Genomic DNA, 27237 nt, shown 5'->3' with positions numbered 1-27237 from the left:
AGATCCTCAGAGAGTTATTTGTCATGAGGAGCCATGTTGAACATCCAGTGCCCAGTATGAGAGAGATAACACCAAATTTAACACACCTGCTCCCATTTCACACCTGAGACCTTGAAAAACTAATGAGTCACATGACATTAGGCTAATTGGGCAAAATGTGGACATTTCCACTTAGGGGTGTACTCAATTTGTTGCCAGCATTTTAGACATTAATGACTTTGTGTTGAGATATTTTGAGGGGACGGAACATTTACACTGTTATACAAGCTGAACACTGACTACTTTATGTTGTAACAAAGTGTCATACTCTTAGTGTTTTATGAAAAGATAGAATAAAATATAAACAAAAATGTGAGGGGTGTACTAACATCTGTGAAATAGTTCAAAAGGCCAGACCTGAGAGTTTCCAGGTTGCAGTTTGGACTCTTCAGTCCAGAAGACAGCAGCTCCACTCCAGAATCCTGCAGCTTGTTGTTACTCAGGTCCATCTCTCTCATATTAGAGGACTGGGAGCTGAGAACTGAGGCCAGAACTTCACAGCTTCTCTCTGAGAGGTTACAGTTCTTCAATCTGAAGAGACAGAGATCAAAATGAATGAGAACAATTCTGATGGAATAAAATTAAATAAAAACATCTTATAGTATTAAACAAGACAGATGAAACTGCTTCATGAAAGAAGAACTCAGAAACTCTAAAGCAATGCAATGCATGTCAGAACCCTGAAACAGAACAAAATGTGATTTAGACAAATTTCTATGTTCTGTGACACACTTAAACTTTGAATGATGTTTTAATCTGTACAGATTGAGCTGCAAACACAACCTGTTGTTGTTTTAGTGAAAATATCCTGCAGCTGTTTGCAAATAGTGGAAAACTAAATGATGTTTCCACATAACACTATTCCAGATTGGACCACATGTTCTGATCCATATTTACTCCTCCTTCAAACACTGTGGGACGAGCAGTAAAATAAAAATCATGATGGAAATAGAAGGAAAGTTATTACTAAAGGGAAGAACATTAAGAGAACAGAACAGCAACCAGAAATCTGAATATTACTTATCAGAACCAAGCAACAATATTCTGTTATTTTAAATTCTAGTCACTATTTTCAGGAAACATGTTGCCTCTGGAGCAGGAAGTTGTGCTTTGACCTTTAAACCCAAGAGTCCTATGATAATGTCAGCCTGTTTAACCCTTGAGGAACCTTTGGGCCCAAATTGAAAAATATATAAACACTTTAAGTAAATAAATAATTCATAATTAATAAAATAACAAATAAACAAACAGTATTTAAAACAGTGTTTGGGTCTGAATAAGTTTAACAGAAACTATTTGTTAAAAGTGAAAAAAAAAGAAATTTAATTTAGAATTTTTGTTCCACTTTTATGAGAGGAACCATTTTGGTACCAGATTCTAAGTGTCAGTCGGGACTTGTGGGATAAAAATGTTAAATAGTTTCTAAAACAACTTGTCAAGTGTATTTTTATTAAAAGCATTTTGAATGAACTGACAGTCAAACATGAACTTTTCTACTTTCTAATAAATCCTTAGTTGTTGAGCAGAACATCCAGGATAATAGTCACTCTTTCCTGGTTTTAGCTCCTGGTGTCAAAACCCAAATTCTGTCAGAACTTACAGAATTTTGTTTGAAGCTTTGACCACTGGCAGCAGCCTGCGAAGAGCCTCCTCTGAAGCAGAGTATTTCTCCAGGTCAAACACATCCAGATCTTCTCCTGATGACAGTAAGATGAAGACCAGAGCTGACCACTGAGCAGGAGACAGTTTATCTGTGGAGAGACTTCCTGAACTCAGAGACTGTTGGATCTCCTGGACCAGAGAACGATCATTCAGTTCATTCAGACAGTGGAACAGGTTGATGCTTTTCTCTGCAGACAGGTTCTCATTGATCTTCTTCTTGATGTAATGAACTGTTCCCTCATTGGTCTGTGAGCTACTTCCTGTCTTTGTCAGCAGACCTTGCAGGAGAGTCTGATTGGTCTCCACTGAAAGACCCAGGAGGAAGCGGAGGAACAAGTCCAGGTGTCCATTTGGACTCTCTAAGGCCTCGTCCACAGCTCTCTGATGGAGACTTGTTAGATTTGGCTCGTATAATAATTTCAACCAAGAAGAAATGTTTGCATGTTCTTCCTTTAGGTTAATTACATAGTTGAAGAAGGTCTGATGGACATGAAGAGCAGCCAGAAACTCCTGAACACTCAGATGGACGAAGCAGAACACCTTGTCCTGGTACAGCCCTCTCTCCTCTCTAAAGATCTGTGTGAACACTCCTGAGTACACTGAGGCTGCTCTGATATCGATGCCACACTCTGTCAGGTCTGATTCATAGAAGATCAGGTTTCCTTTCTGCAGCTGATCAAAAGCCAGTTTTCCCAGAGACTCAATCATCTTCCTGCTCTCTGGACTCCAGTGTGGATCTGTCTCAGATCCTCCATCATGCTTGACCTTCTTCAGTTTGGTCTGAACCACCAGGAAGTGGATGAACATCTCAGTCAGGGTGTTGGGCAACTCTCCTCCCTCTCTGGTCTTCAACACATCCTCCAGAACCGTAGCAGTGATCCAGCAGAAGACTGGGATGTGGCACATGATGTGGAGGCTTCTTGATGTCTTCATGTGGGAGATGATCCTGCTGGCCTGCTCCTCATCTCTGAATCTCTTCCTGAAGTACTCCTCCTTCTGTGGGTCAGTGAACCCTCTGACCTCTGTCACCATGCCAACACACTCAGGAGGGATCTGATTGGCTGCTGCAGGTCGTGTGGTTATCCAGAGGAGAGCAGAGGGAAGCAGTTTCCCCCTGATGAGGTTTGTCAGCAGAACATCCACTGAGGTGGATTCTGTAACATCAGTCAGGATCTCCTTGTTGTGGAAGTCCAGAGGAAGTCGACTCTCATCCAGACCATCAAAGATGAACAGAACCTGGAAGTGTTCAAAGCTACAGATTTCTTTGGTTTCAGTAAAGAAGTGATGAACAAGGTCCACCAAGCTGAACTTTTTCTCTTTCAGCACATTCAGCTCTCTGAAGGTGAATGGAAATATGAACTGGATGTTCTGGTGGGCTTTGTCTTCAGCCCAGTCCAGAGTGAACTTCTGGGTTAAGACTGTTTTCCCAATGCCTGCCACTCCCTTTGTCATCACTGTTCTGATTGGTTGATCTCTTCCAGGTGGGACTTTAAAGATGTCTTCTTGTCTGATGGTTGTTTCTGGTCTGTGTGGTTTCCTGGATGCTGTTTCAATCTGTCTGACCTCATGTTCATCATTGACCTCTCCAGTCCCTCCCTCTGTGATGTAGAGCTCTGTGTAGATCTGGTTCAGAAGGGTTGGACTTCCTGCTTTAGCAATCCCCTCAAACACACACTGGAACCTCTTCTTCAGACCAGATTTAAGTTTATGTTGACAAACTGAGGAAAAAAGTCCTGAAGGAAGACAAAATATTATTAGCAATGAGACAAAATTCTCTAAATAGAGCATTTAAATATCTGTTTTTTCTGCTCTTGAAACTGAAATAAATTCAGCATTTGTCCTGAAGATTAAATCTGTAGAGAAACCTCTTCTTCAGACCAGATTTAAGGTTATGTTGACAAACTGAAGCAACATGTTCTGTTTGAGACAGAAGTTAAACATATTTTAAACAATATTTAAAAGGGGATTAAATATATAATGTTTTATCAAACATATTTAACTAAATAAATAATTTATCTCCAGGTTAAATCTGTAGAGAAATCCTCTTACTGCTCTGCAGACGTTCAGCCAGCTCCTCCTGCTTCATCTTCTTCAGGAAGTTCAGTGTGATCTTCACAAAAGCCTCTCTGTTGCTCCTCCTCTGCTCTTCATCCTCACCTTCCAACACCTCCTCATCCTCCCACTGACTCTCTAAGCCTTCTGGGTCATCTGGACTCAGAACCTTCTGGATCTTCTTCAGCTCGTTCTTCACAAAAGTAACAATGTTGTCCTCCAGCAGCTGGAACAGAACAATATAAGAAGGACACATCAGACTGAGATCATGGAGCCAAACATCAGGTCCATGTTGGACAGACTGACAGTCCTCTGGTCTACAAAGTGCAGCATGGAGATGACTGTGAACAGAACCGATGGAGAAGTAGTTGTTGTACATGTACAGACCATAAATATGGAGTCCAGCTGTGTTTGATGCTGCTGGGCAGACGGACCACTGGGAACCTCTGAGTTCTGCTGGTCCACTCTGTAGAGGAACCAGGAAGCATTAGCTCTCATTCTGTAGAACAACAAACAGACAAAGACGAAGGTCCATGTGGTGTCCTGCTCCAAAAGCTACGCGTCTTTTCCCATTCAGGGACAGCTGTCCCCAGAGGGGAAGTTCCTACCTGAGCAGAGTCTGAGTTGTCATGGTAACTGTGTTGAAACATTGCTGATTTCTCAGAGCTCTAAATGCTCAGTTGTTCCACTTGCTGATTACAAGAACTTTAAACTGAACATCCAGAGGAACATGAAGCAGATTGTGGACCAGTGGTTCAGTTGTGGACATTTGAATTTCATTTCAATAAATGTTCTTGATCGGCTTCATTGTGAAATATTTTAGTAGATGTAGAATATTTGAACAGTTACAGTTGAACACTTTTCTTAAATTATTAAAGTCTTATGACAAACATTGTTTTTACTTTTGTTTTTTAGATTATTTATTTTTATTCAGATTTTTTTATTCCACTTTTATTCATATAGATAAATCTAATAGTGACACTGAGTGTCATTTTCAAGAAATGTGTTTTAAACAAACATATCAAATATTAATAATTATAATGATAAAATCAATTCAAATAAAAACAAAGATATAAATAAAACATTAAAAACAGAAAAATACATTCAGTGATTTTTCTATTGTTCTTAAAATGTGTTTAAAATCCTTCAATTACATTAAGCTGCACAGCTCCAGCTCCTGTTGTAGTTTGTTAGAAAAATGAGTTTTTCCAACCTTTAGCATCCCTAACCCTAACCCTACTGAAGGAACAGTAAATCTAATACAAGTCTGTGATCAGAGGCCGCAGCTGCTCTGTTTCAATGACTGACAGGAAGCTGGAGACACAGTTATTAAGCCAAGAACTGATCTGGAAATGAAAATATTCCAGTGCAACAGTCTGTGTGAGAACAATGAAGGCAAGTTAATCAGACAGAACAAAGTCCAAAGGTAGGTAAGAGGTTTACATCCTGAGATGAATCTGTGTGCTTCATGATGAACATCGTCCAACATCTGCAGAGAGCTAACAGGAGGATTCATGTCCAGAAATAATGTTGCTGTGTGGTAAGAAGGTGGCTGCAACAAGTAATTTCTTTACTTTCAATGAAAATATTATTAATTTCTATGAAAGAAAACCCAGATTTAATTTGAGATTTTTGATTCAAGCAACAATAAATTATTTTAAAGAAACCTTATTCAGTAAAGTTTCAGGTATTTTTACAGGTTAATTATTTTGTTTTTGCTCCATATCTTCACCAAATGTGAAAAAAATCTTACCTTATACATTTGTGCATTTCTATTTAGTTACAGTCTCACACTTAAACCTACGAGTTAAATATGATCAGATAAAAAGGGTTGGTTGTTAATTTGGTCATTTATCTTGTATTATCTGCCCTCCTTTAGTTCTTCACTTTAAAAGTCGTCTGATTCAACATATGAATTAAAACTGAGGGAGAAAAACATCAGAAGCACAAATTCAGGAACAAAACAATCCACTAGAGTCTGAACTGGGAACACACTTATTTTGTCATTGATTGTTTCTTTAAAATGGTGAACCTGAATTATGTCTTCAGCTGGAATCAGCCTGACCCCTGCTGGACCAACAGGTGAACTACAGACACTTAGAAACACCTCCAACAATGTTTACCCTGAACTCACTGGAGACTGAATTTGTGGAAAAGCTTCCAGCAAAAACAAATAGTTTCATAAATAGGAATAAAAATGTGGAAAAATGTGGAATCAAAACATTTCAAACTGAATCAGTTCAGTTTCATACAGTTAAAACATTTAGACAGAGCTCACCTCTTTGCAGCTGAACGTTGATCTGATTTAAAATTAAAACCAAGATCCTTTGAATCATCGCTCTTTAAGGACACACAGCTGGGTTCTGGTTCTGGTTTGAGGGTCTGTTGGATCCTGAAGGAAAAACACTGAATTCAAACTTAGTCTAATAATGTATTTAAAGTTAAACCCTGAAGCTCAGAACTCTAAAGTGTCTCACAGTGGCTCTTGTTTGAAGAGGATCCAAATATTCCTGGTTTCACTGTAAACCGTATATTAATGATGGATTAATAATTAGCATTGATGATCATTAATAAGGGATGATGTTTTGGTTTGGTAGCAGGAACTGAACAATAATCAGAAAGTTTTTCTGTAGAACAGTGTTTGATGTGTTCTGATCTTCTATCCTGACAAACTTTCTTCCTTTGGATCAGAGTCAGAACTGCTGATGGAGAAACAAGTTCATTTATCTTCTTGCCGTTTGTTTTACTTGTTCTAGTCTTAAACTGATGATGGAACCCCTTTAGAGCAGCAGCTTTATTCTCAGCTCATCATTTCTGAGCTTCTGGAAAGCTTTTTATGGTCATACAGGCCATGGTGGTGCATTCAAGGACCTTTCAGAAATGAAGTAATCCACACTAAACTTCCTCTAAAACATTGATCTTGTTCTCATCATCAGACTTCATCACAGCAGCACGTAGATGATCTTGTATTGTTGATGACATTTAGTGGCTGCTGAAGGAGACTGTGGAGCAGTTTGCTGATAATAAGACTGATGATCATTTTGAATGAACACAAATGTACTTTAGAAGCTGTTGATTTCACTGATGTTTGCAGATAACAGTGAGAGATCATGTTTTCCATCAGATTTAGTTTGGATTATTTAGTTGACATCTAATCCTTGAATCAGCATCATGACTTGTCTACATGTGCAGTCACCTTAAGCTCTGCAGAAGCACCAACTCTGATGAACTAATGTGACACAAGGTGATACAGAATGATTCAACTGGATGGAAGAACAACTGATTTTAGCTCCAATATCATCTAACAAGATCATTTCATATCATCACAATAATACAATGGTTTGATTATTTCCATGATTTAGCATCCATCACACACTGCTTCACATGTGAACACAGACATGTGTGAGAAAGAGTTGTGTTCTCATTAATATGTTGGAATGAAGTTAGTTTCAACTAATTAGTTTGAACATTTAGAAACAGCTCACCAGTTTGCAGTTGAACGTTGATCTGATTTAAATAAAATAAGTTCATCCCTTGACTTGTTCCTCTTTAAGGACACACAGCTGGGTTCAGGTCCAGGTTCTGGTTCTGATCGTTTCCTGTGAATAAAGATGGTTTGGTGATGTGAGAGCTGAGCTCTGACATGGAGAAGAGTCCTAGACAGTTAGAGATGGTGATCTGACCTCTGAACTTTGCTCTGGTCCTCATGTTCTCCACACAGAGTGGTTTTAGAGGGAGGGACTCTGTCCTCTCTGTCCTCACACTGATCCATGCTGCTCAGTTCACATCAGCTCACACACATGGAGCTGCAGCCAAGAACACACATGATGAAGATACATTTTCATTCACTGACACACACCTGTAGCTACAAATGAACAGTCTAGGTAGTTGTTGTTCCTCTATTCAAGAAACAAAGATTGTGACACTAAACCATATTTAACATTAATAATAGAAAGAACAGATTGTTGGACGTTTGTTAGAGATGAAAAGATTGTTTCAATGAATGAAATTATTGCAGTTTGACTGTAAAGTGAAGGAAATGCAGACTGAAACACTGCATGATGTGAAGATATTGATCAGTCAAACTTCTTCTGCTGCAGCTCCACAAAATGAAGCAGAACAAACTCTGAACATCTGGACCTGCTGGATTTCTCAGTCATCAAACTATACAGATGGATTATATGTTCCATTAAAGCTTCACACCATTTAATAACATGGAACATTTTAACAACGTTAATGTCATCTTATTTTGAAAGGATTGGCAGGAAGCAGCTGTTCTGTGACTTTAAAGGTGAAAATGAAAGTTTGATTTAATGACCTGAAAACGAAGCTGTTAACTAAAACTTGGTTCTGAAATAAGAGGAGAACATGTTCTCCAAACACCAGAGAGCAGAAACACACTGTTAAATTATTAAAGTTCAAATCAACTTTAACGATAAAACAAATTAAACTTACGGTTTCTTTAAACAAGATAGAGAACAGAAGAAGACTTGAACAAAACAGACTCTGAGGCAGCAGAACAGCTTCCTGGAACGAGTCAGAACTTCATAACTGCAAAACACCAACCCACAGATTGACTTTGACTAAAATCTTCAGACCATCACATTCACTCAGTTTAAAATATAAATTAATTTAACAGGACTTTAGAAAAGCAACTCTAAACATAAGCAAGTAAATCTCAGCTGATGTCACAAATTAATAAATCAACAACAACAAGGCATCACTGACAAAGAGTCTGAAACTAAATTATATTTAACAGTTTAAAACTGAAAGAGCAGCTCAATGTTTGAGCTAAACGATAGAAAAACAAGTTGTTGAAGGAATGAAGTGATTCCAGTTTGACTTTAAAGTCTGACTGAAGGAGCTGCAGGATCCCAGACTGTAGATCCTGATCAGTCAGACTGTTTCCTGCTGCAGCTGCTCAATAAAACCAGTTCAAATACTAAAGCAGAATAAATACTGAAACTACTTTATTTCACAGGCAGCTACATACAATTTATACATGGACTGTTTTAACCGGAAAATCAATTTACCTTTTAAGGCAATACAGGAAGTAACAGGAAGGTGTTTTGTCTGATTAAAATATAATTTATTTGTGGTAAAAAAGTGAAATTATCAGCTTTTTATACTTTGTTTGATTGATAATTGATGGTTAATCAATAATCCTTTAGAATTGTCTTTATAAAAAGCAGGAAGATTAAACTGGGCTGAGATAAGAAAGGAACATTTTCTCCAGACATCAGAGAGCAGAAATAAACAGGAAAGACTCTAAAAACTAAGATCAGATATGAAACAGAGCAACTTACAGATTGGTTAAACTGTTCAAAAGGCTGAAGATGCTCGACCTCTATGAACAACAACCTCTAACAGTTTCACCTGATCTGGAGGCGTGAGGAGGAAGAGGAGCAAAACCAGTCTGTTCTACCTGCAGGAAAACCAGTAAGAATGTTATTTTATTTCTAAAAGATGCAGGTGGAAACATCAGAAGGTGAATATTGCTGATCCTAATGTATGTTCTCAGCAGAAAGGCATAGAAAACTTTAACTGTAGATATCATTCATTCATCATTCATCTTCTATACACTTATTCCACAGTGGGGAGCTGGTGCTTATCTCCAGCAGTCTACAGGTGAGAGGCAGAGTTCACCCTGGACAGGTCGCCAAACCATCACAGGACAATGTAGCTATGATGAAGGTCTAATTCTGCCTAAAATAACAAGCTCTGAATCACTTCAAGGTAACTTAAACTCATGAAGTTATGAACAAACTAACTTTAAAGCCCTGATTTGATTTTGAATTGAATTGAATTTTAAGATCAGATCATCCAACAGGAGAAAAACAGATTGTTGAACGTTTGTTAATTTGTTAGGGATGAAAAGATTGTTTCAATGAATGAAATTGATTGATTGATTGATTTTTTTATTTGTACAGGGACATTGCACAGCAATACATTGACCTAAAAATAGGAAATATGCATGGTGCCAGGTTATAGCAAAAGATGCTAATTTCCACAGGTTGATGTTAATCATACAACACAATCATAACAGACCTCGCCCCTCAGTTACACCAGTTATTAAAGACTTCCAGGAATTTATTATTTCTCTATCACACACTTGCACCTATACAATAAACATACCTATTTGTTCATACACACATACACTTTCGCACTCTCACATACTTTCCAAAAGAACCAACTATACTTTCATTTACACACATTCAACACTAATGAGTGCAAACCTGCTCACGCCTCTTTAACATTGCGTGGCGGATGGGGACAGTGCCTTTGGTTTGGATTGGTAGACTGGGGTGGTGGTCCCCTACATCAGAAGGGTGACCGGAGGGTGTGTTCCAACTACAGGGGGATCCACACTCCTCAGCCTCCCTGGTAAGGCCTACGCCAGGGTATTGGAGAGGAGAGTCCAGCCGATAGACGAACCCCGGCTTCAGGAGGAGCAGTGTGGTTTTCGTCCCGGCCGTGGGACACTGGACCAGCTCTATACCCTCTACAGGGCGCTCGAGGGTTCATGGGAGTTTGCCCAACCGGTCCACACGTGTTTTGTGGACCTGGAGAAAGCATTCGACTGTGTCCCTCGTGATGCCCTGTGGGGGGTGCTCCAGGAGTATGGAATCGGTGGCCCTTTAGTAGGGGCCATCTGGTCTCTGTACAAGCGGAGCAGGAGTTTGGTTCGCATTGCCGGCACTAAGTCAGACCTGTTCCCGGTGCATGTTGGACTCCGGCAGGGCTGCCCTTTGTCATCAGTCCTGTTCATAACTTTTATGGACAGGATTTCTAGGTGCAGCCAAGGGCCGGAGGGGGTCTGGTTTGGGGACCAGAGGATTTCGTCTCTTCTTTTTGCAGATGACGTGGTCCTGCTGGCCCCCTCTAGACCAGACCTACAGCATGCACTGGGGCGGTTTGCAGCCGAGTGTGAAGCGGCTGGGATGAAGAACAGCTCCTCCAAGTCCGAAGCCATGGTTCTCGAACGGAAAAGGGTAGCTTGTCCTCTTCAGGTTGGAGGGGAGTTCCTGCCTCAAGTGGAGGAGTTTAAGTATCTCGGGGTCTTGTTCACGAGTGAGGGAAGAATGGAGCAGGAGATCGACAAACGGATCGGTGCAGCTGCCACAGTAATGGTGGCGCTGTGCCGGTCCGTTGTGCTGAAGAGAGAGCTGAGCCGAAAAGCAAAGCTCTCAATTTACTGGTCGGTCTACGTTCCTACCCTCACCTATGGCAATGAACTTTGTGTCATGACCAAAAGAACGAGATCCCGGATACAAGCGGCTGAAATGAACTTCCTCCGTAGGGTGGCCGGGCACTCCCTTAGAGATAGGGTGAGGAGCTCGGCCATCCGGGAGGGGCTCGGAGTAGAGTCGCTGCTCCTCCACATTGAGAGGAGCCAGTTGAGGTGGCTCGGGCATCTATACCGGATGCCTCCTGGACGCCTGCCTTAGGAGGTGTTCCAGGCACGTCCCACCGGGAGGAGGCCCAGGGGACAGCCCAGGACACGCTGGAGGGACTATGTCTCTCGGCTGGCCTGGGAACGCCTTGGGCTCCCCCCGGAGGAGCTGGAAGAGGTGTCTGGGGAGAGGGACGTCTGGGCGTCTCTGCTGTGTCTGCTGCCCCCGCGACCCGGTCCCAGATAAAGCGGAAGACGACGAGTACGAGTATTTTGAAAGAATATGAAAGTGGTGATACTGTCTACATTTCTTGTCATGAATTTTTATTGCACATTTGAAGGTTGATTGAAGAGGCTTTAAGACTGTTTTGCATGCCTGCGACCAGCTAGTCACACAATACAGAATACGGGACAAAATCATGGAATTTAAATACATATGTGATGCTTCAATGGTTAGGGATCCTCGGATGAACCTAAAATTTGCCAGAGTAAATTTTAAAGAGTTGCAAAATTTTTTTACTTGATTTTTTTTACAAGTCAAGGTTTGGTCCAGAGTAACACCTAAATAAGTGAAGCTGTTAACATTTATTATTTTTTTCCCATTTATATAAATGTCTGTATAATCTAAAGATTTATGTATATTTGTAAAATACATTGCAACAGTCTTTTCTACATTTAAGGTGAGACAACAACTTTTTAGCCAGGCAGAAACTTTTTTCAATTCCCCTATTAATCTTTCAACCACTTCACTTATATTTTTTCCATGAGTGAACAGAACAGTGTCGTCCGCATACATGATGGTATTGATGTTACATACCAAGGGGAGATCGTTAATGTATAAACTAAAAAACAGTGGCCCTAATACAGAGCCCTGTGGGACTCCCATGGTGCAATTTGTAAGGGTGGACAGTGTGTGATTTACTCGAACACATTGTTTTCTGCCACTCAGGTGTGATGTTATCCAGTTTATTGTCTGGTTGGACAGTCCATAGTTTGATAGTTTACTTAATAAAATACTGTGAGGAACAGTATCGAAAGCCTTTCGTAAGTCTAGGAAAACAGCTCCCACTACCCCTCCTTGGTCTAGGTTTGATTTAATTTCTTCAAGGAAGTAGGAACAATCTGTCTCTGTTGAATATTTTTTCCTAAAACGAAATTGCAAAGGATTTAAATAAGCATTGGTTTCAAGATGTTGGTTTAGTTGCTCTGCCACAACATTTTTGTAGACTTTGGAGATGGTTGGGAAGATGGTAATGGGCCGATAGTTATTAACCTCTCGTTTGTCTCCGGACTTAAATACAAGTATTTAATGCATCTGGAAATATACAATCTCTAATGGACCAATTTATTATTTTTGTCAGGACTGGGATCAGACTTTCTGCATGAGTTTTTAGACATTATTAATTTAGAAATTATAGCAGTTTGACTTTAAAGTGAAGGAGCTGCAGACTGAAACACTGCATGATGTGAAGATATTGATCAGTCAGATGACAGATGATGTCATTCAGCTCAAGTAGGAATTTAACAACTAACTTCCTCCTTCATAAAAAAAATTATACATTGTTAAAATAACTTTAAAAAGAATAAATAAATGTTTAAAACCCCATTAAATAACATCTTAATCTGATTTCATCAGTATTCAGATTTAACTTTATGAGTTTCTATTCTGTGTCAAACTGGTCTGTTTCATTCAGGAACGTAGACCAGTCTGACCCCGAAAGGGATTTCATGTAATGTTTCACCATAAAAGGAGGAGAAAATATTACAAATCTTACTTTATAAATATAAAAGATTTAAATATGTGCACAAAGCTAAAATTAGACCCATGTTGGCCAGGATTTTAAAGATTAAATAAATATGTATTTTATACATAAATAGAAACACAAACATATTTTACAGCAAAGCAATACAACATTTTCCAGAGTTTCTAAAAGTAACTGAATAAACAGACCAGGGATCAGAAACCTTTAGAAACAACCTTTTCTAGCCTCAGTCCTGCTGAACAAAACATTTCTGGAAGCCACTAAAGCTCCATATATAAGAGTGATTTGGTGTCAATAAGACTTTTATTTGTATCATTTGGTTAATGGTCTGATATAGTTACATTTAGCTTGATTTTGGCTAATAATCATCAATTATTGTTAAAGTAGCTGAGTAATCACAATCCCATAGTGTACCTCTAATATCTATTTGCTGTGGGTCATTTTGGTTAGAAATTATAAATCAAGAATTATATTTTTTTAAATATTCATAATCAAATAATCATAACTGCAAAACACCAACCCACAGATTGACTTTGACTAAAATCTTCAGACCATCACATTCACTCAGTTTAAAATATAAATTAATTTAACAGGACTTTAGAAAAGCAACTCTAAACATAAGCAAGTAAATCTCAGCTGATGTCACAAATTAATAAATCAACAACAACAAGGCATCACTGACAAAGAGTCTGAAACTAAATTATATTTAACAGTTTAAAACTGAAAGAGCAGCTCAATGTTTGAGTTAAAACGAAAGAAAAACTAGTTGTTGAAGGAATGAAGTGATTCCAGTTTGACTTTAAAGTCTGACTGAAGGAGCTGCAGGATCCCAGACTGTAGATCCTGATCAGTCAGACTGTTTCCTGCTGCAGCTGCTCAATAAAACCAGTTCAAATACTAAAGCAGAATAAATACTGAAACTACTTTATTTCACAGGCAGCTACGTACAATTTATACATGGACTGTTTTAACCGGAAAATCAATTTACCTTTTAAGGCAATACAGGAAGTAACAGGAAGGTGTTTTGTCTGATTAAAATATAATTTATTTGTGGTAAAAAAGTGAAATTATCAGCTTTTTATACTTTGTTTGATTGATAATTGATGGTTAATCAATAATCCTTTAGAATTGTCTTTATAAAAAGCAGGAAGATTAAACTGGGCTGAGATAAGAAAGGAACATTTTCTCCAGACATCAGAGAGCAGAAATAAACAGGAAAGACTCTAAAAACTAAGATCAGATATGAAACAGAGCAACTTACAGATTGGTTAAACTGTTCAAAAGGCTGAAGATGCTCGACCTCTATGAACAACAACCTCTAACAGTTTCACCTGATCTGGAGGCGTGAGGAGGAAGAGGAGCAAAACCAGTCTGTTCTACCTGCAGGAAAACCAGTAAGAATGTTATTTTATTTCTAAAAGATGCAGGTGGAAACATCAGAAGGTGAATATTGCTGATCCTAATGTATGTTCTCAGCAGAAAGGCATAGAAAACTTTAACTGTAGATATCATTCATTCATCATTCATCTTCTATACACTTATTCCACAGTGGGGAGCTGGTGCTTATCTCCAGCAGTCTACAGGCGAGAGGCAGAGTTCACCCTGGACAGGTCGCCAAACCATCACAGGACAATGTAGCTATGATGAAGGTCTAATTCTGCCTAAAATAACAAGCTCTGAATCACTTCAAGGTAACTTAAACTCATGAAGTTATGAACAAACTAACTTTAAAGCCCTGATTTGATTTTGAATTGAATTGAATTTTAAGATCAGATCATCCAACAGGAGAAAAACAGATTGTTGAACGTTTGTTAATTTGTTAGGGATGAAAAGATTGTTTCAATGAATGAAATTGATTGATTGATTGATTTTTTTATTTGTACAGGGACATTGCACAGCAATACATTGACCTAAAAATAGGAAATATGCATGGTGCCAGGTTATAGCAAAAGATGCTAATTTCCACAGGTTGATGTTAATCATACAACACAATCATAACAGACCTCGCCCCTCAGTTACACCAGTTATTAAAGACTTCCAGGAATTTATTATTTCTCTATCACACACTTGCACCTATACAATAAACATACCTATTTGTTCATACACACATACACTTTCGCACTCTCACATACTTTCCAAAAGAACCAACTATACTTTCATTTACACACATTCAACACTAATGAGTGCAAACCTGCTCACGCCTCTTTAACATTGCGTGGCGGATGGGGACAGTGCCTTTGGTTTGGATTGGTAGACTGGGGTGGTGGTCCCCTACATCAGAAGGGTGACCGGAGGGTGTGTTCCAACTACAGGGGGATCCACACTCCTCAGCCTCCCTGGTAAGGCCTACGCCAGGGTATTGGAGAGGAGAGTCCAGCCGATAGACGAACCCCGGCTTCAGGAGGAGCAGTGTGGTTTTCGTCCCGGCCGTGGGACACTGGACCAGCTCTATACCCTCTACAGGGCGCTCGAGGGTTCATGGGAGTTTGCCCAACCGGTCCACACGTGTTTTGTGGACCTGGAGAAAGCATTCGACTGTGTCCCTCGTGATGCCCTGTGGGGGGTGCTCCAGGAGTATGGAATCGGTGGCCCTTTAGTAGGGGCCATCTGGTCTCTGTACAAGCGGAGCAGGAGTTTCGTTCGCATTGCCGGCACTAAGTCAGACCTGTTCCCGGTGCATGTTGGACTCCGGCAGGGCTGCCCTTTGTCATCAGTCCTGTTCATAACTTTTATGGACAGGATTTCTAGGTGCAGCCAAGGGCCGGAGGGGGTCTGGTTTGGGGACCAGAGGATTTCGTCTCTTCTTTTTGCAGATGACGTGGTCCTGCTGGCCCCCTCTAGACCAGACCTACAGCATGCACTGGGGCGGTTTGCAGCCGAGTGTGAAGCGGCTGGGATGAAGAACAGCTCCTCCAAGTCCGAAGCCATGGTTCTCGAATGGAAAAGGGTAGCTTGTCCTCTTCAGGTTGGAGGGGAGTTCCTGCCTCAAGTGGAGGAGTTTAAGTATCTCGGGGTCTTGTTCACGAGGGAGGGAAGAATGGAGCAGGAGATCGACAAACGGATCGGTGCAGCTGCCACAGTAATGGTGGCGCTGTGCCGGTCCGTTGTGCTGAAGAGAGAGCTGAGCCGAAAAGCAAAGCTCTCAATTTACTGGTCGGTCTACGTTCCTACCCTCACCTATGGCAATGAACTTTGTGTCATGACCAAAAGAACGAGATCCCGGATACAAGCGGCTGAAATGAACTTCCTCCGTAGGGTGGCCGGGCACTCCCTTAGAGATAGGGTGAGGAGCTCGGCCATCCGGGAGGGGCTCGGAGTAGAGTCGCTGCTCCTCCACATTGAGAGGAGCCAGTTGAGGTGGCTCGGGCATCTATACCGGATGCCTCCTGGACGCCTGCCTTAGGAGGTGTTCCAGGCACGTCCCACCGGGAGGAGGCCCAGGGGACAGCCCAGGACACGCTGGAGGGACTATGTCTCTCGGCTGGCCTGGGAACGCCTTGGGCTCCCCCCGGAGGAGCTGGAAGAGGTGTCTGGGGAGAGGGACGTCTGGGCGTCTCTGCTGTGTCTGCTGCCCCCGCGACCCGGTCCCAGATAAAGCGGAAGACGACGAGTACGAGTATTTTGAAAGAATATGAAAGTGGTGATACTGTCTACATTTCTTGTCATGAATTTTTATTGCACATTTGAAGGTTGATTGAAGAGGCTTTAAGACTGTTTTGCATGCCTGCGACCAGCTAGTCACACAATACAGAATACGGGACAAAATCATGGAATTTAAATACATATGTGATGCTTCAATGGTTAGGGATCCTCGGATGAACCTAAAATTTGCCAGAGTAAATTTTAAAGAGTTGCAAAATTTTTTTACTTGATTTTTTTACAAGTCAAGGTTTGGTCCAGAGTAACACCTAAATAAGTGAAGCTGTTAACATTTATTATTTTTTTCCCATTTATATAAATGTCTGTATAATCTAAAGATTTATGTATATTTGTAAAATACATTGCAACAGTCTTTTCTACATTTAAGGTGAGACAACAACTTTTTAGCCAGGCAGAAACTTTTTTCAATTCCCCTATTAATCTTTCAGCCACTTCACTTATATTTTTTCCATGAGTGAACAGAACAGTGTCGTCCGCATACATGATGGTATTGATGTTACATACCAAGGGGAGATCGTTAATGTATAAACTAAAAAACAGTGGCCCTAATACAGAGCCCTGTGGGACTCCCATGGTGCAATTTGTAAGGGTGGACAGTGTGTGATTTACTCGAACACATTGTTTTCTGCCACTCAGGTGTGATGTTATCCAGTTTATTGTCTGGTTGGACAGTCCATAGTTTGATAGTTTACTTAATAAAATACTGTGAGGAACAGTATCGAAAGCCTTTCGTAAGTCTAGGAAAACAGCTCCCACTACCCCTCCTTGGTCTAGGTTTGATTTAATTTCTTCAAGGAAGTAGGAACAATCTGTCTCTGTTGAATATTTTTTCCTAAAACGAAATTGCAAAGGATTTAAATAAGCATTGGTTTCAAGATGTTGGTTTAGTTGCTCTGCCACAACATTTTTGTAGACTTTGGAGATGGTTGGGAAGATGGTAATGGGCCGATAGTTATTAACCTCTCGTTTGTCTCCGGACTTAAATACAAGTATTTAATGCATCTGGAAATATACAATCTCTAATGGACCAATTTATTATTTTTGTCAGGACTGGGATCAGACTTTCTGCATGAGTTTTTAGACATTATTAATTTAGAAATTATAGCAGTTTGACTTTAAAGTGAAGGAGCTGCAGACTGAAACACTGCATGATGTGAAGATATTGATCAGTCAGATGACAGATGATGTCATTCAGCTCAAGTAGGAATTTAACAACTAACTTCCTCCTTCATAAAAAAAAATTATACATTGTTAAAATAACTTTAAAAAAAAAAAAAAAATGTTTAAAACCCCATTAAATAACATCTTAATCTGATTTCATCAGTATTCAGATTTAACTTTATGAGTTTCTATTCTGTGTCAAACTGGTCTGTTTCATTCAGGAACGTAGACCAGTCTGACCCCGAAAGGGATTTCATGTAATGTTTCACCATAAAAGGAGGAGAAAATATTACAAAACTTACTTTATAAATATAAAAGATTTAAATATGTGCACAAAGCTAAAATTAGACCCATGTTGGCCAGGATTTTAAAGATTAAATAAATATGTATTTTATACATAAATAGAAACACAAACATATTTTACAGCAAAGCAATACAACATTTTCCAGAGTTTCTAAAAGTAACTGAATAAACAGACCAGGGATCAGAAACCTTTAGAAACAACCTTTTCTAGCCTCAGTCCTGCTGAACAAAACATTTCTGGAAGCCACTAAAGCTCCATATATAAGAGTGATTTGGTGTCAATAAGACTTTTATTTGTATCATTTGGTTAATGGTCTGATATAGTTACATTTAGCTTGATTTTGGCTAATAATCATCAATTATTGTTAAAGTAGCTGAGTAATCACAATCCCATAGTGTACCTCTAATATCTATTTGCTGTGGGTCATTTTGGTTAGAAATTATAAATCAAGAATTATATTTTTTTAAATATTCATAATCAAATAATCATAACTGCAAAACACCAACCTACAGATTGACTTTGACTAGAATCTTCAGACCATCACATTCACTCAGTTTAAAATATAAATTAATTTAACAGGACTTTAGAAAAGCAACTCTAAACATAAGCAAGTAAATCTCAGCTGATGTCACAGATTAATAAATCAACAACAACAAGGCATCACTGACAAAGAGTCTGAAACTAAATTATATTTAACAGTTTAAAACTGAAAGAGCAGCTCAATGTTTGAGCTAAACGATAGAAAAACAAGTTGTTGAAGGAATGAAGTGATTCCAGTTTGACTTTAAAGTCTGACTGAAGGAGCTGCAGGATCCCAGACTGTAGATCCTGATCAGTCAGACTGTTTCCTGCTGCAGCTGCTCAATAAAACCAGTTCAAATACTAAAGCAGAATAAACACTGAAACTACTTTATTTCACAACCATCAAACTAAACAACTGGATTATCTGCTCATTTAAAGCTGCAACAAACTTTACCTCATTGAAATCAAGCAGTTTAATTCATTTAATGTCATTTTATTTTGAAAGGATTAAAGGAAGCAGCAGGAAGTTGTGGTGTCTGATTTTAATCGTGGAGATGATAGTTTGCTTCTCATAATAAAAAAGATTAATTTTATTTAATGAAGAAAATATTTAAACATCAGCTGTTCATCATGTTGACTGATTTCAGATATTTAATAATCCTGTAAATGTTCCTTTAAACATAAAACTGCTGAAACTTTCAGCTGAAATAAAAAGTTTTCCAAACATAAAAGAGTTAAAAATGATTAAAGTCAAAGTTTAACTATGAATAAAAATGAACTTACAGTTTGTTAGAGCTTCAGAAAGTGTTGAAGACACTTGATGTGTGAACTTGGACTGAGATACAGGTGAGCTGCTTCCTGGAATGAGTCAGAGCTTCACCTGAGATGGAGGCGGAGCTTAAAGAGACAGGTAGGAGGAGCAGCAGCAGCTTCTTAGACATTCTTCATCTTTCATTTCCAGAGAAAAGGTTTGAACTTTCTATCCTGAGTTGAATTCTTCTGTTGAGCAGAAACTATGAAGGAAACCCAGAAAAACCTGTTTGCAGGAACTGATCCTAGAGGCTGGTTGTTGTGAGACGTGTCTGACTTTGTCTTCACAGGTTGCTTTAATCATCCCTTTAAGGAGCAATAAAACTGTTTTATAATTTAGTAACCAGAAGAAGATGTGAAGATGTGAGGAACATGTTTCTGAAGATGATGTTAGAAGATCTGCCATTAGAATAGATGATGGATGCAGTTTAATGTTGTTTAGCTGAAATATTCAAGGTCTTCTCTGAAGGAAACACTGTCTGGATGGAAGCACATGCTGCTCTTAAACCTGTATATATATCCAAGGATTGATTGATTATTTATTTACACTAATCCATCCTCCCAAACCAGCAGAGATGCTGGAGTTTGAACTAAGTTCTAATAACAAGGTGGATGTTCTCTGCAGCATCCATGATTAGTAAAAACCACTTTATTCTTGATTTATTTGATCCCAGAACAGTTTTCTTGTTCCCAGTTTGTCCAACAGAGTTTTGGTTCAGAGAAGAAGGCGGCATTAAAGTTTGAAACATTCAGCAGAAGGTTAGAGGTCAAATGAGCTGATAAATCTGAAGCAGCAGTTTGTCTTCATTTAGTTAATGTGACTGATGCAGTGTGTGACTCTGACCAGCAGAGGGAGCCATTACATTTATTACGGTCATGGTTTTTAAATTCAGTCTGTTAGAAACAACTGAGACAAGAATCATTCAGGTTTCCTGAAACATCCTGATAAGAAGAAACAACAAAAGTCCAACAAGATCCATTTCCTTAAAGCACAAAGCAGCAGAACCACCTGTGTAGCTCCACCTCTGATGACCCTGCAGGCTGACTGGACCGCTACAGAACCTGAGTCAGGAGGTGGGACTAAACAGCTGCTGAGACTCTGAGCTGCAGGACAGAAATGTTGAAGTTAGTTCAGTTTGTCACAGACAGGTTCAGATGAGGAAAATGCTTCACAGACATGTTGATCTCTTCCAACGTTTGACTCCTAAGGAATCATTCCAGGCAGTTTCCCAGCAGCTCAGCTGCAGCACAACCATGTCTCAAAGCTTCACTCTACAGGTGAAAATGTCCCACTGTCTAACTGTGGATGTGTCCTAATTTTAATCTATCTGCACTCTGTATAAACCACTGATCAGACAAGGTCAGCCAAGGTCAAAGAAGACCCACCTCCACGTCTACAATGAAGCAGCTTCACTGGATTTTAAAGGTTACAGAATGAAAAAAGGTCAAAACTTTGCAGAAAGACGTATTTAATTTGTGTAAAGTTATTGTTTTTATCAATGCAATTTTTTACTCAACTTGTAATTTTGTCATTGTTGTTAAAGTACCAGCATGCAAGGAGGTTCTTGTATTTTATTTTGTTCAAAGTCACTGAAATCATCTTTCTTTCCAGTTCTGATGCACAGTTTGAACTTCAGCGCGTCTAGACGTCTAAATGAGGTGCTGCCATTTGATTTGTGGTTCCAGTTTATGTTTGCAACCAATTGAACAGAGAAATATTATTCAGGAGGCTGATGAGAGCATAAATGATATCAGGATCTCTCAGTTTTAACAGATCTTCAGCTTGTTTAACTCCTTCTCCATCTATTAACATCATATCACCTCAGACCAACATGGTGTTTAATTCACTTTAGTGAAGATTACATGAAAAGTCAAGATTACCAACGTTTGCTGAACTGACTCATTACAACGAGTCAAAGACAAATACTTTATTGAAGCGTTCATAATATTATGAACTGCAGGTCAAATAAATTTCTGTTGAGCAGAAATGAAACTTACATTTTAGTAATATTATAGTAATATAATCTTTTCATGGGACAACACTGAAGATACGACCCTTTGATACAATGTAAAGTAGTCAGTGTGCAGCTGTATAAACTTATACTGTATAACAGGATAATTACTGACACCTGAAAGTAACTCTTTAACAACAAAGTAAGTACACCCCTAAGAGAAAATGTCTGAATAATATCTAGAAAAATGTTATTTTCTCTACAGCTTCCAGGTTGTCACTGGATTATTCTTCCTCTCCTCCATGACGACATCATGGAGCTGATGGATGTTGGAGACCTTGCTCTCCTCCACCTTCTGTTTGAAGATGCTCCACAGATGCTGAATCGGGTTTAGTTCTGGAGACATGCTTGGTCAGTCCAGCACCTCTACCCTCAGTCTCTTTAGCAAGGCAGCGGTCGTCTTGGAGGCGTGTTTGGGGTCGTTATTATGTTGGAAAGCTGCCCTGCGGTCCAGTTTCTGAAGGGAGGGGATGGGTGGTATAAAAACCTAGTTCAGGACAAAAACTATGAAAATCTTATTTTTTGTTTTAGTGCAGTTGTGTAATATTTTTAACATTTACCTGAAGATTTTTATTATTAGAAAAATTTGATGAACGGCCTGATTTCAGCATTTGTTTATCACAAAAATAGATTTTTAATAATATTTATAGTTTTTCCAGGCCTTGATTGTCAATATCAACAACTGTTAATCTTTCTGGGATGATGTTTACTAACGTAAATTTAAAAGTTGTTTATTTTTTGTTTGTGTTTTTCATTTTTATCACAGGAGGGTTGTATCAAGACTGAGTTTAGGGCTAAAATGATTAAAATCTTAATTTTAGGGTTAGTTGTTTAGTGCAGTTGTGTAATATTTGCAACATTTTACTGAAGATTTATCTATTATTATGATTATTTAAATTAGATTTTTCTGCCCTGATTGTAGCATTTGTTTATCACTATAAAATATATTTTTAATACATTTGAAAATTTTCCAGGCCTTGATTGTCAAAATAACAATGGCAAATCTTTCTGAGATGATTTTAACTGAAGTAAATTTCACGTTTTTTTTGTTTTTGTTTTTTTTGTCTAAAATAAAAAGAAATTATAATTTCTAAGTACCTGTTGTACTGCTTACCATGTAGTCATTAAGATTATGTTTATAATGAATCTCCATCTCTAATAACATACATTTATAAAATATGTAGATTGTTATTTACAGGATTACATCAATGTAGATGTAGTCAAAAAGTATTTAGTGAAAAATATGAAGTTTAACTGTTTTGTGTTTGATTATGACAGATCACTGCCCTCTGGTGGTGATATTTTGTAACTACAGATATTTCTCTCATCAATTGTTCAGCGGATGTTTTGTTTATCTTTCTGTTATAATTTTCACTTTTATGAAGTCAGATAAAATCATCTTGAATTACAGTTGTTGAACACGAATAAGATTCACTGCAGGGTTTAATTCAGTCTGAACAGAAACATCCTGTTTATACAAAGTTTAACACAACAGCTGACGGTTAAAACTGTTTTCATTACAACCATAATACCCCACGTTTATGTAATGCATATTATCAACAGAGGTGAATACTTAGAAGAGTATCTGCAGCAATAGCTGGAGTCTCTGCTCGCTGTAATCAAGAATGGAGCAATTAGACTTTTAATTAACCTTACTTTGGTTGTTGTTACACACTGTATCCACTAGAGGGCACTAGTCTGATTCAGCAGCTAGCTGGTTTCCAGCTAGCTCCCATGAACAGATTTCAGAACATCTGACCAGTCACTACCCAAAACTTCAAGATCTAACAGGGGGATGGCTGCTTTATAAAGCATTAAGTATTAAAAACTGTAAAATTGTTATTTACAGAATTTATTTGTGCTCTTCTATTATATTGCTTGTTTATTTCTTTTTGTAGGAGGTTCTGGACGGAGAAAACTTTCACTTATACCTCCAGAGACTGAGGGTTACCATGGAAACCTTTTGAAAACTGTGACAGTAGGAGGAAAAAACATGATCTACATATTTCCACTTCAGGAGAAAACTGATATGTCTCCTCTTCCTCTGGATGCTCTAGAACTTCAAAGCATGCCTAAAGCATCATGGGAAGTTTGCAGTGTTACCTTGCAGTTGTAAGTCTTGGCTGTCCGTGTAAAATCATGTGTTGACCTCAGATCTTCAGGAGACGACTTTGAAATCTCTAAGATTGTTTAATATCGTCATGCTCTTTATTTTATTTTTCTACTTTTTCTTACAAAAATATATTTTTAAAGTATTCTCATCATGAAAGCAGTGCTAATGAAGGTACTCCAGTGGCATCAACATCAAGTACAAATGATGCCAGTTTCCCTGGAACACATCTGGTAATGCAGGACTATGTGTTAACTTTGGAAACATTTCTTTTTGTATGACCTGTACCTCTTTTAATATAGTGGGCAGGAAACATACTGTATGTTCAAAAATAATAAGTACTTTTTTGTCCTTTTTAATTCATAACCCATACTAAATATTACAGCAGTTTAGTGTCATACCAGTTGTTGTTTTAAACTTTAATTTAATATTAAGCTCGGTCACCAACAACTTACACAATACAGCATCTCACCTAAAAACACTTATTTGAATAAATCTGTCCATAAAGCTGCTGAACTGAACAACTTTCATTTTACAAACTAAGAAACAACTTCTCCATTTCATTTTTTAGTTTTTAATTTGAGGCAGCTTGTCCAGTATGTGAAGAGGAATATCTGCTGGATATTTTACAGATCCATGCCAGCTGTTGTGGAGACAGGTGAGGAGTTCCTAAAAATAGGAACCATTTTTATAAATATCTCAACGCCAACAGTGAAGTTTCTCCACTATTTCAAATATACAATAACAAACCTTCTAATCCAAATGAACAGAGTACTCCTCCTAATGCTGTCGTAACCCGTTTTTATTTTTCAGTCTTGAGGAGACCTCACCCAGACCAGAACAGGTTTCCAAATCACTTGGAGGTTCACTGAAAAAGTCACTGACACATGTTAATATATCATTTATTGCTGACACATTTCACACATAGGTGATCATGTTAATTATTTTTTTATTTTTATTATTTACTTTAAAATAAATATATATAATTTTCTGTATTTAAATCACACACAATATAATTTATCCAGATGCATTTAAACTAAGTATATTCTATTTATGTGAAATATGGTGGACCAGTGAATGTGGAGAAGTAATAAAGTTAAGAAATAAAGCACTTAAAAGAAATCCAATGTTTCAGAACTTAATTGAATATAAAAAAAAAACAAGCAATGTTGAGGAAAATTGTTAAGAATGCAAAAAGAGAATATTGGAGGAACTTTTTATTACAGTCGAGAGAGAAACAAAAATTTATAAAATATGGAAAATAATTAAAAGAATGAATGGTATTAAGAAAGAATATGAATATCCAATATTAGAAGTAGATAACACAACTAGAAGAAAAAGCTGAAATACTAGCTAAAACATTTGGTAAAATTCATAGTTCAAGTAACATTATTGATGAGGGAAGGAAAGGGAGGCAATACAAAGATTTACTACAGAACAATGAAGAAACAAATAACTTAATGAATGAACGGTTTACAAAAGCTGAACTCAACTCTGTACTCAGGAAAATAAAGAATACAGCACCTGGTAAAGATCAGATCTGATCCACAATGATACAACATCTCAGTGAAACATCTAAAGACGTCATATTAGAATTTTATAATAAAGTCTGGGAGGAGGAGGAGCTGCCTCAGAGCTGGAAGGAGTCAATCATCGAACCAATAACTAAACCAGGAAAAGACAACACAAAACCAGAAAATTATAGACCCATTGCTTTAACATCACATATATGCAAAATAATGGAAAAAATGATTAATAATAGATTAACATATTATTTGAATAGCAACAGGTACATTACTAAGGTGCAAAGTGGTTTTTGAAAAGTGAGAAATATTAATGACCCAACGTTATGTTTAGAACATGAAATCAGAAGAGCGCAAGTTAATAAAGAAAGTGTAGTTTCTGTATTTTTTGACAAAGAGAAAGTTTATGACATGATGTTGGTTGAAGGATTCCTGATTAAATTAAATAAAATGAAAATTACTGGGAAAATGTTTTACTGGATTCAAAACTTTTTAACAAATAGAAATCTTCAAGTTAGAATAGATCAAGAAATGTCAACAAAATATGTCATAGACAATGGAACACCTCCAGGTAGTATTATAAGCCCATTATTGTTCACCATAATGATAAATGATGTATTTGCAGACATTAGAAAAGAAATAGGTTGTTCACTTGTTGCCGATGGTGGAGCCATATGGAAAAGAGGGAGAAATATAAAGATAACTGGAAAGAAAATACAGTCTGAGATAAGATGGATAGAGGAGTGGGCGTCTCAATGGGGATTCAAGTTCTCAGTTGAGAAAATAAAAGTTATGGTATTTACACAGAAAACAATAAGAGAGGAAATAAAATTTAAATTATATGATCAAGAATTAAAACAAGTTAAAAGCTTAGTTTGTAGTAAAAGTTTCTAGGAATATGGTTTGATGAGAAAATCCTATGGAATATACATATTTGTTAGAAAATGACAAATGTAAGAAAGTATTAAATATTATGAGATGTTTGGCTGACAGTGACTGGGGAGCAGACAGGTAAGCTTTAAAACAAATGAACACAGGATTGATCAGATCAAATATAGATTATGGAAGTATTATATATGGTTCAGCAGCAAAGACACATCTGGAAAAATTGAACTGAATGCAACATCAAGCATTAAGAGCAGCATTTGAAGTAGAAATGGGAGAAATGCCGTTAGATCGAAGGAGAACACAATTGTCAATAAATTACTGGGTAAATTTACAAGGCAATAACCCGGATCATCCGACACAAGATGCCATGCTGAGAAAAAGAAAAAAAGATACAAGAAGTTTTGGATGGATTATTAAAAGGATAACAGAAGAATTGTATGTACAAAATATAGTAATAAGTCCGATACTGTCACCAGCTGTTGTACCACCCTGGATTTGACCAGAATCACAGGTAGATATGTCAATAATGGAAAAAAAAGAAAAGGACATGTATATTAGAGTTAAATATAGTACAGGAATATGTTAATAATTATTATCAATACCTTCAGATTTATACAGATGCATCAAAAACAAATGATAAAATAGGAATAGCATTTATAGTACTGGATAATCAATTAAAAATAGGAAAATGAATCACAAATGGTTTATCAGAATACACAGGAGAAATGTTAGCAATACTTTTAGCAGTACAGTGGGTGGAAGACATAAGACCTTTAAAAACAATAATTTGTTCAGATTCAAGCTCGGTATTGTTGAGTTTAAAACATAACCATTCAGACAGCAGGCCAGAGATTTTACTAGAAATACAGCATATTTTATTCAGACTACAAATGATGGGTTTATCAATAATAGTTTTATGGGTTCCAGCACATATTGGAGTTAAAGGAAATGAGATGGCTAAGAAGGCAACACAAAATCATGTCAATTTTACAGTACATTTCAATGATCAGAGGAAAAGAACATCATCAAACAAAAAATTGAAGGAAGAATGGCAGAAAAGGTGGGATGGAGAAAGAAAAGGAAGATGGTTTTATAGGGTTAAAAAGGCAGTAGGAGAAATAAGAACTGGAAGAAGGAGCAGAAAGGAGGAAATATTAATAAGATTAAGATTAGGACATACAGGACTTAATTATACACTGTTTAAAATACTAAAACACAATACAGGAAAATGTGACAACTGTCGGATAAATGAAACAATTCAATATATTTTTATGGAGTGCCAGAAATATGAGCTGGAAAGAAGAGTAATGAGAGAGAATATAAATAATAATAAATAAT

The 27237-nt window shown here is 37.8% G+C and overlaps 1 protein-coding gene and 1 long non-coding RNA gene across 5 annotated transcripts in view; one reads left to right on the top strand and one right to left on the bottom strand.

Moving 5' to 3' along the window:
* LOC124865148 (NACHT, LRR and PYD domains-containing protein 4A-like) overlaps positions 1–27237 on the bottom strand; it is a 73502-nt gene that overhangs the window by 11212 nt on the left and 35053 nt on the right. The window contains exons 1-9 of one of the 4 annotated variants that reach the window (XM_047360112.1): positions 8209–8300; positions 7437–7559; positions 7239–7352; positions 6032–6145; positions 4141–4219; positions 3751–3979; positions 3567–3618; positions 1640–3382; positions 397–570 (exon numbers count right to left, since the gene is read on the bottom strand). In XM_047360112.1, coding sequence (XP_047216068.1) covers positions 397–570; positions 1640–3382; positions 3567–3618; positions 3751–3979; positions 4141–4219; positions 6032–6145; positions 7239–7352; positions 7437–7525 — 2594 coding nt within the window. In that variant the 5' untranslated portion in view covers positions 7526–7559; positions 8209–8300. Of the gene's footprint in view, positions 1–396; positions 571–1639; positions 3435–3566; positions 3619–3750; positions 3980–4140; positions 4220–6031; positions 6146–7238; positions 7353–7436; positions 7560–8208; positions 8301–27237 lie in introns of those variants that run through there. The other 3 variants (XM_047360114.1, XM_047360113.1, XM_047360116.1) reach the window with 3 other exon arrangements.
* LOC124865152 lies at positions 23096–24507 on the top strand. Its single transcript, XR_007037473.1, has 5 exons — positions 23096–23196; positions 23277–23490; positions 23632–23721; positions 24060–24146; positions 24302–24507. It is a non-coding gene; the product is annotated as an uncharacterized LOC124865152 (long non-coding RNA).

Source organism: Girardinichthys multiradiatus, unplaced genomic scaffold, assembly GCF_021462225.1.
Source record: "Girardinichthys multiradiatus isolate DD_20200921_A unplaced genomic scaffold, DD_fGirMul_XY1 scaffold_29, whole genome shotgun sequence".
Lineage (NCBI taxonomy): Eukaryota > Metazoa > Chordata > Actinopteri > Cyprinodontiformes > Goodeidae > Girardinichthys > Girardinichthys multiradiatus.
This window is presented reverse-complemented; position numbering and strand designations above follow the sequence as displayed.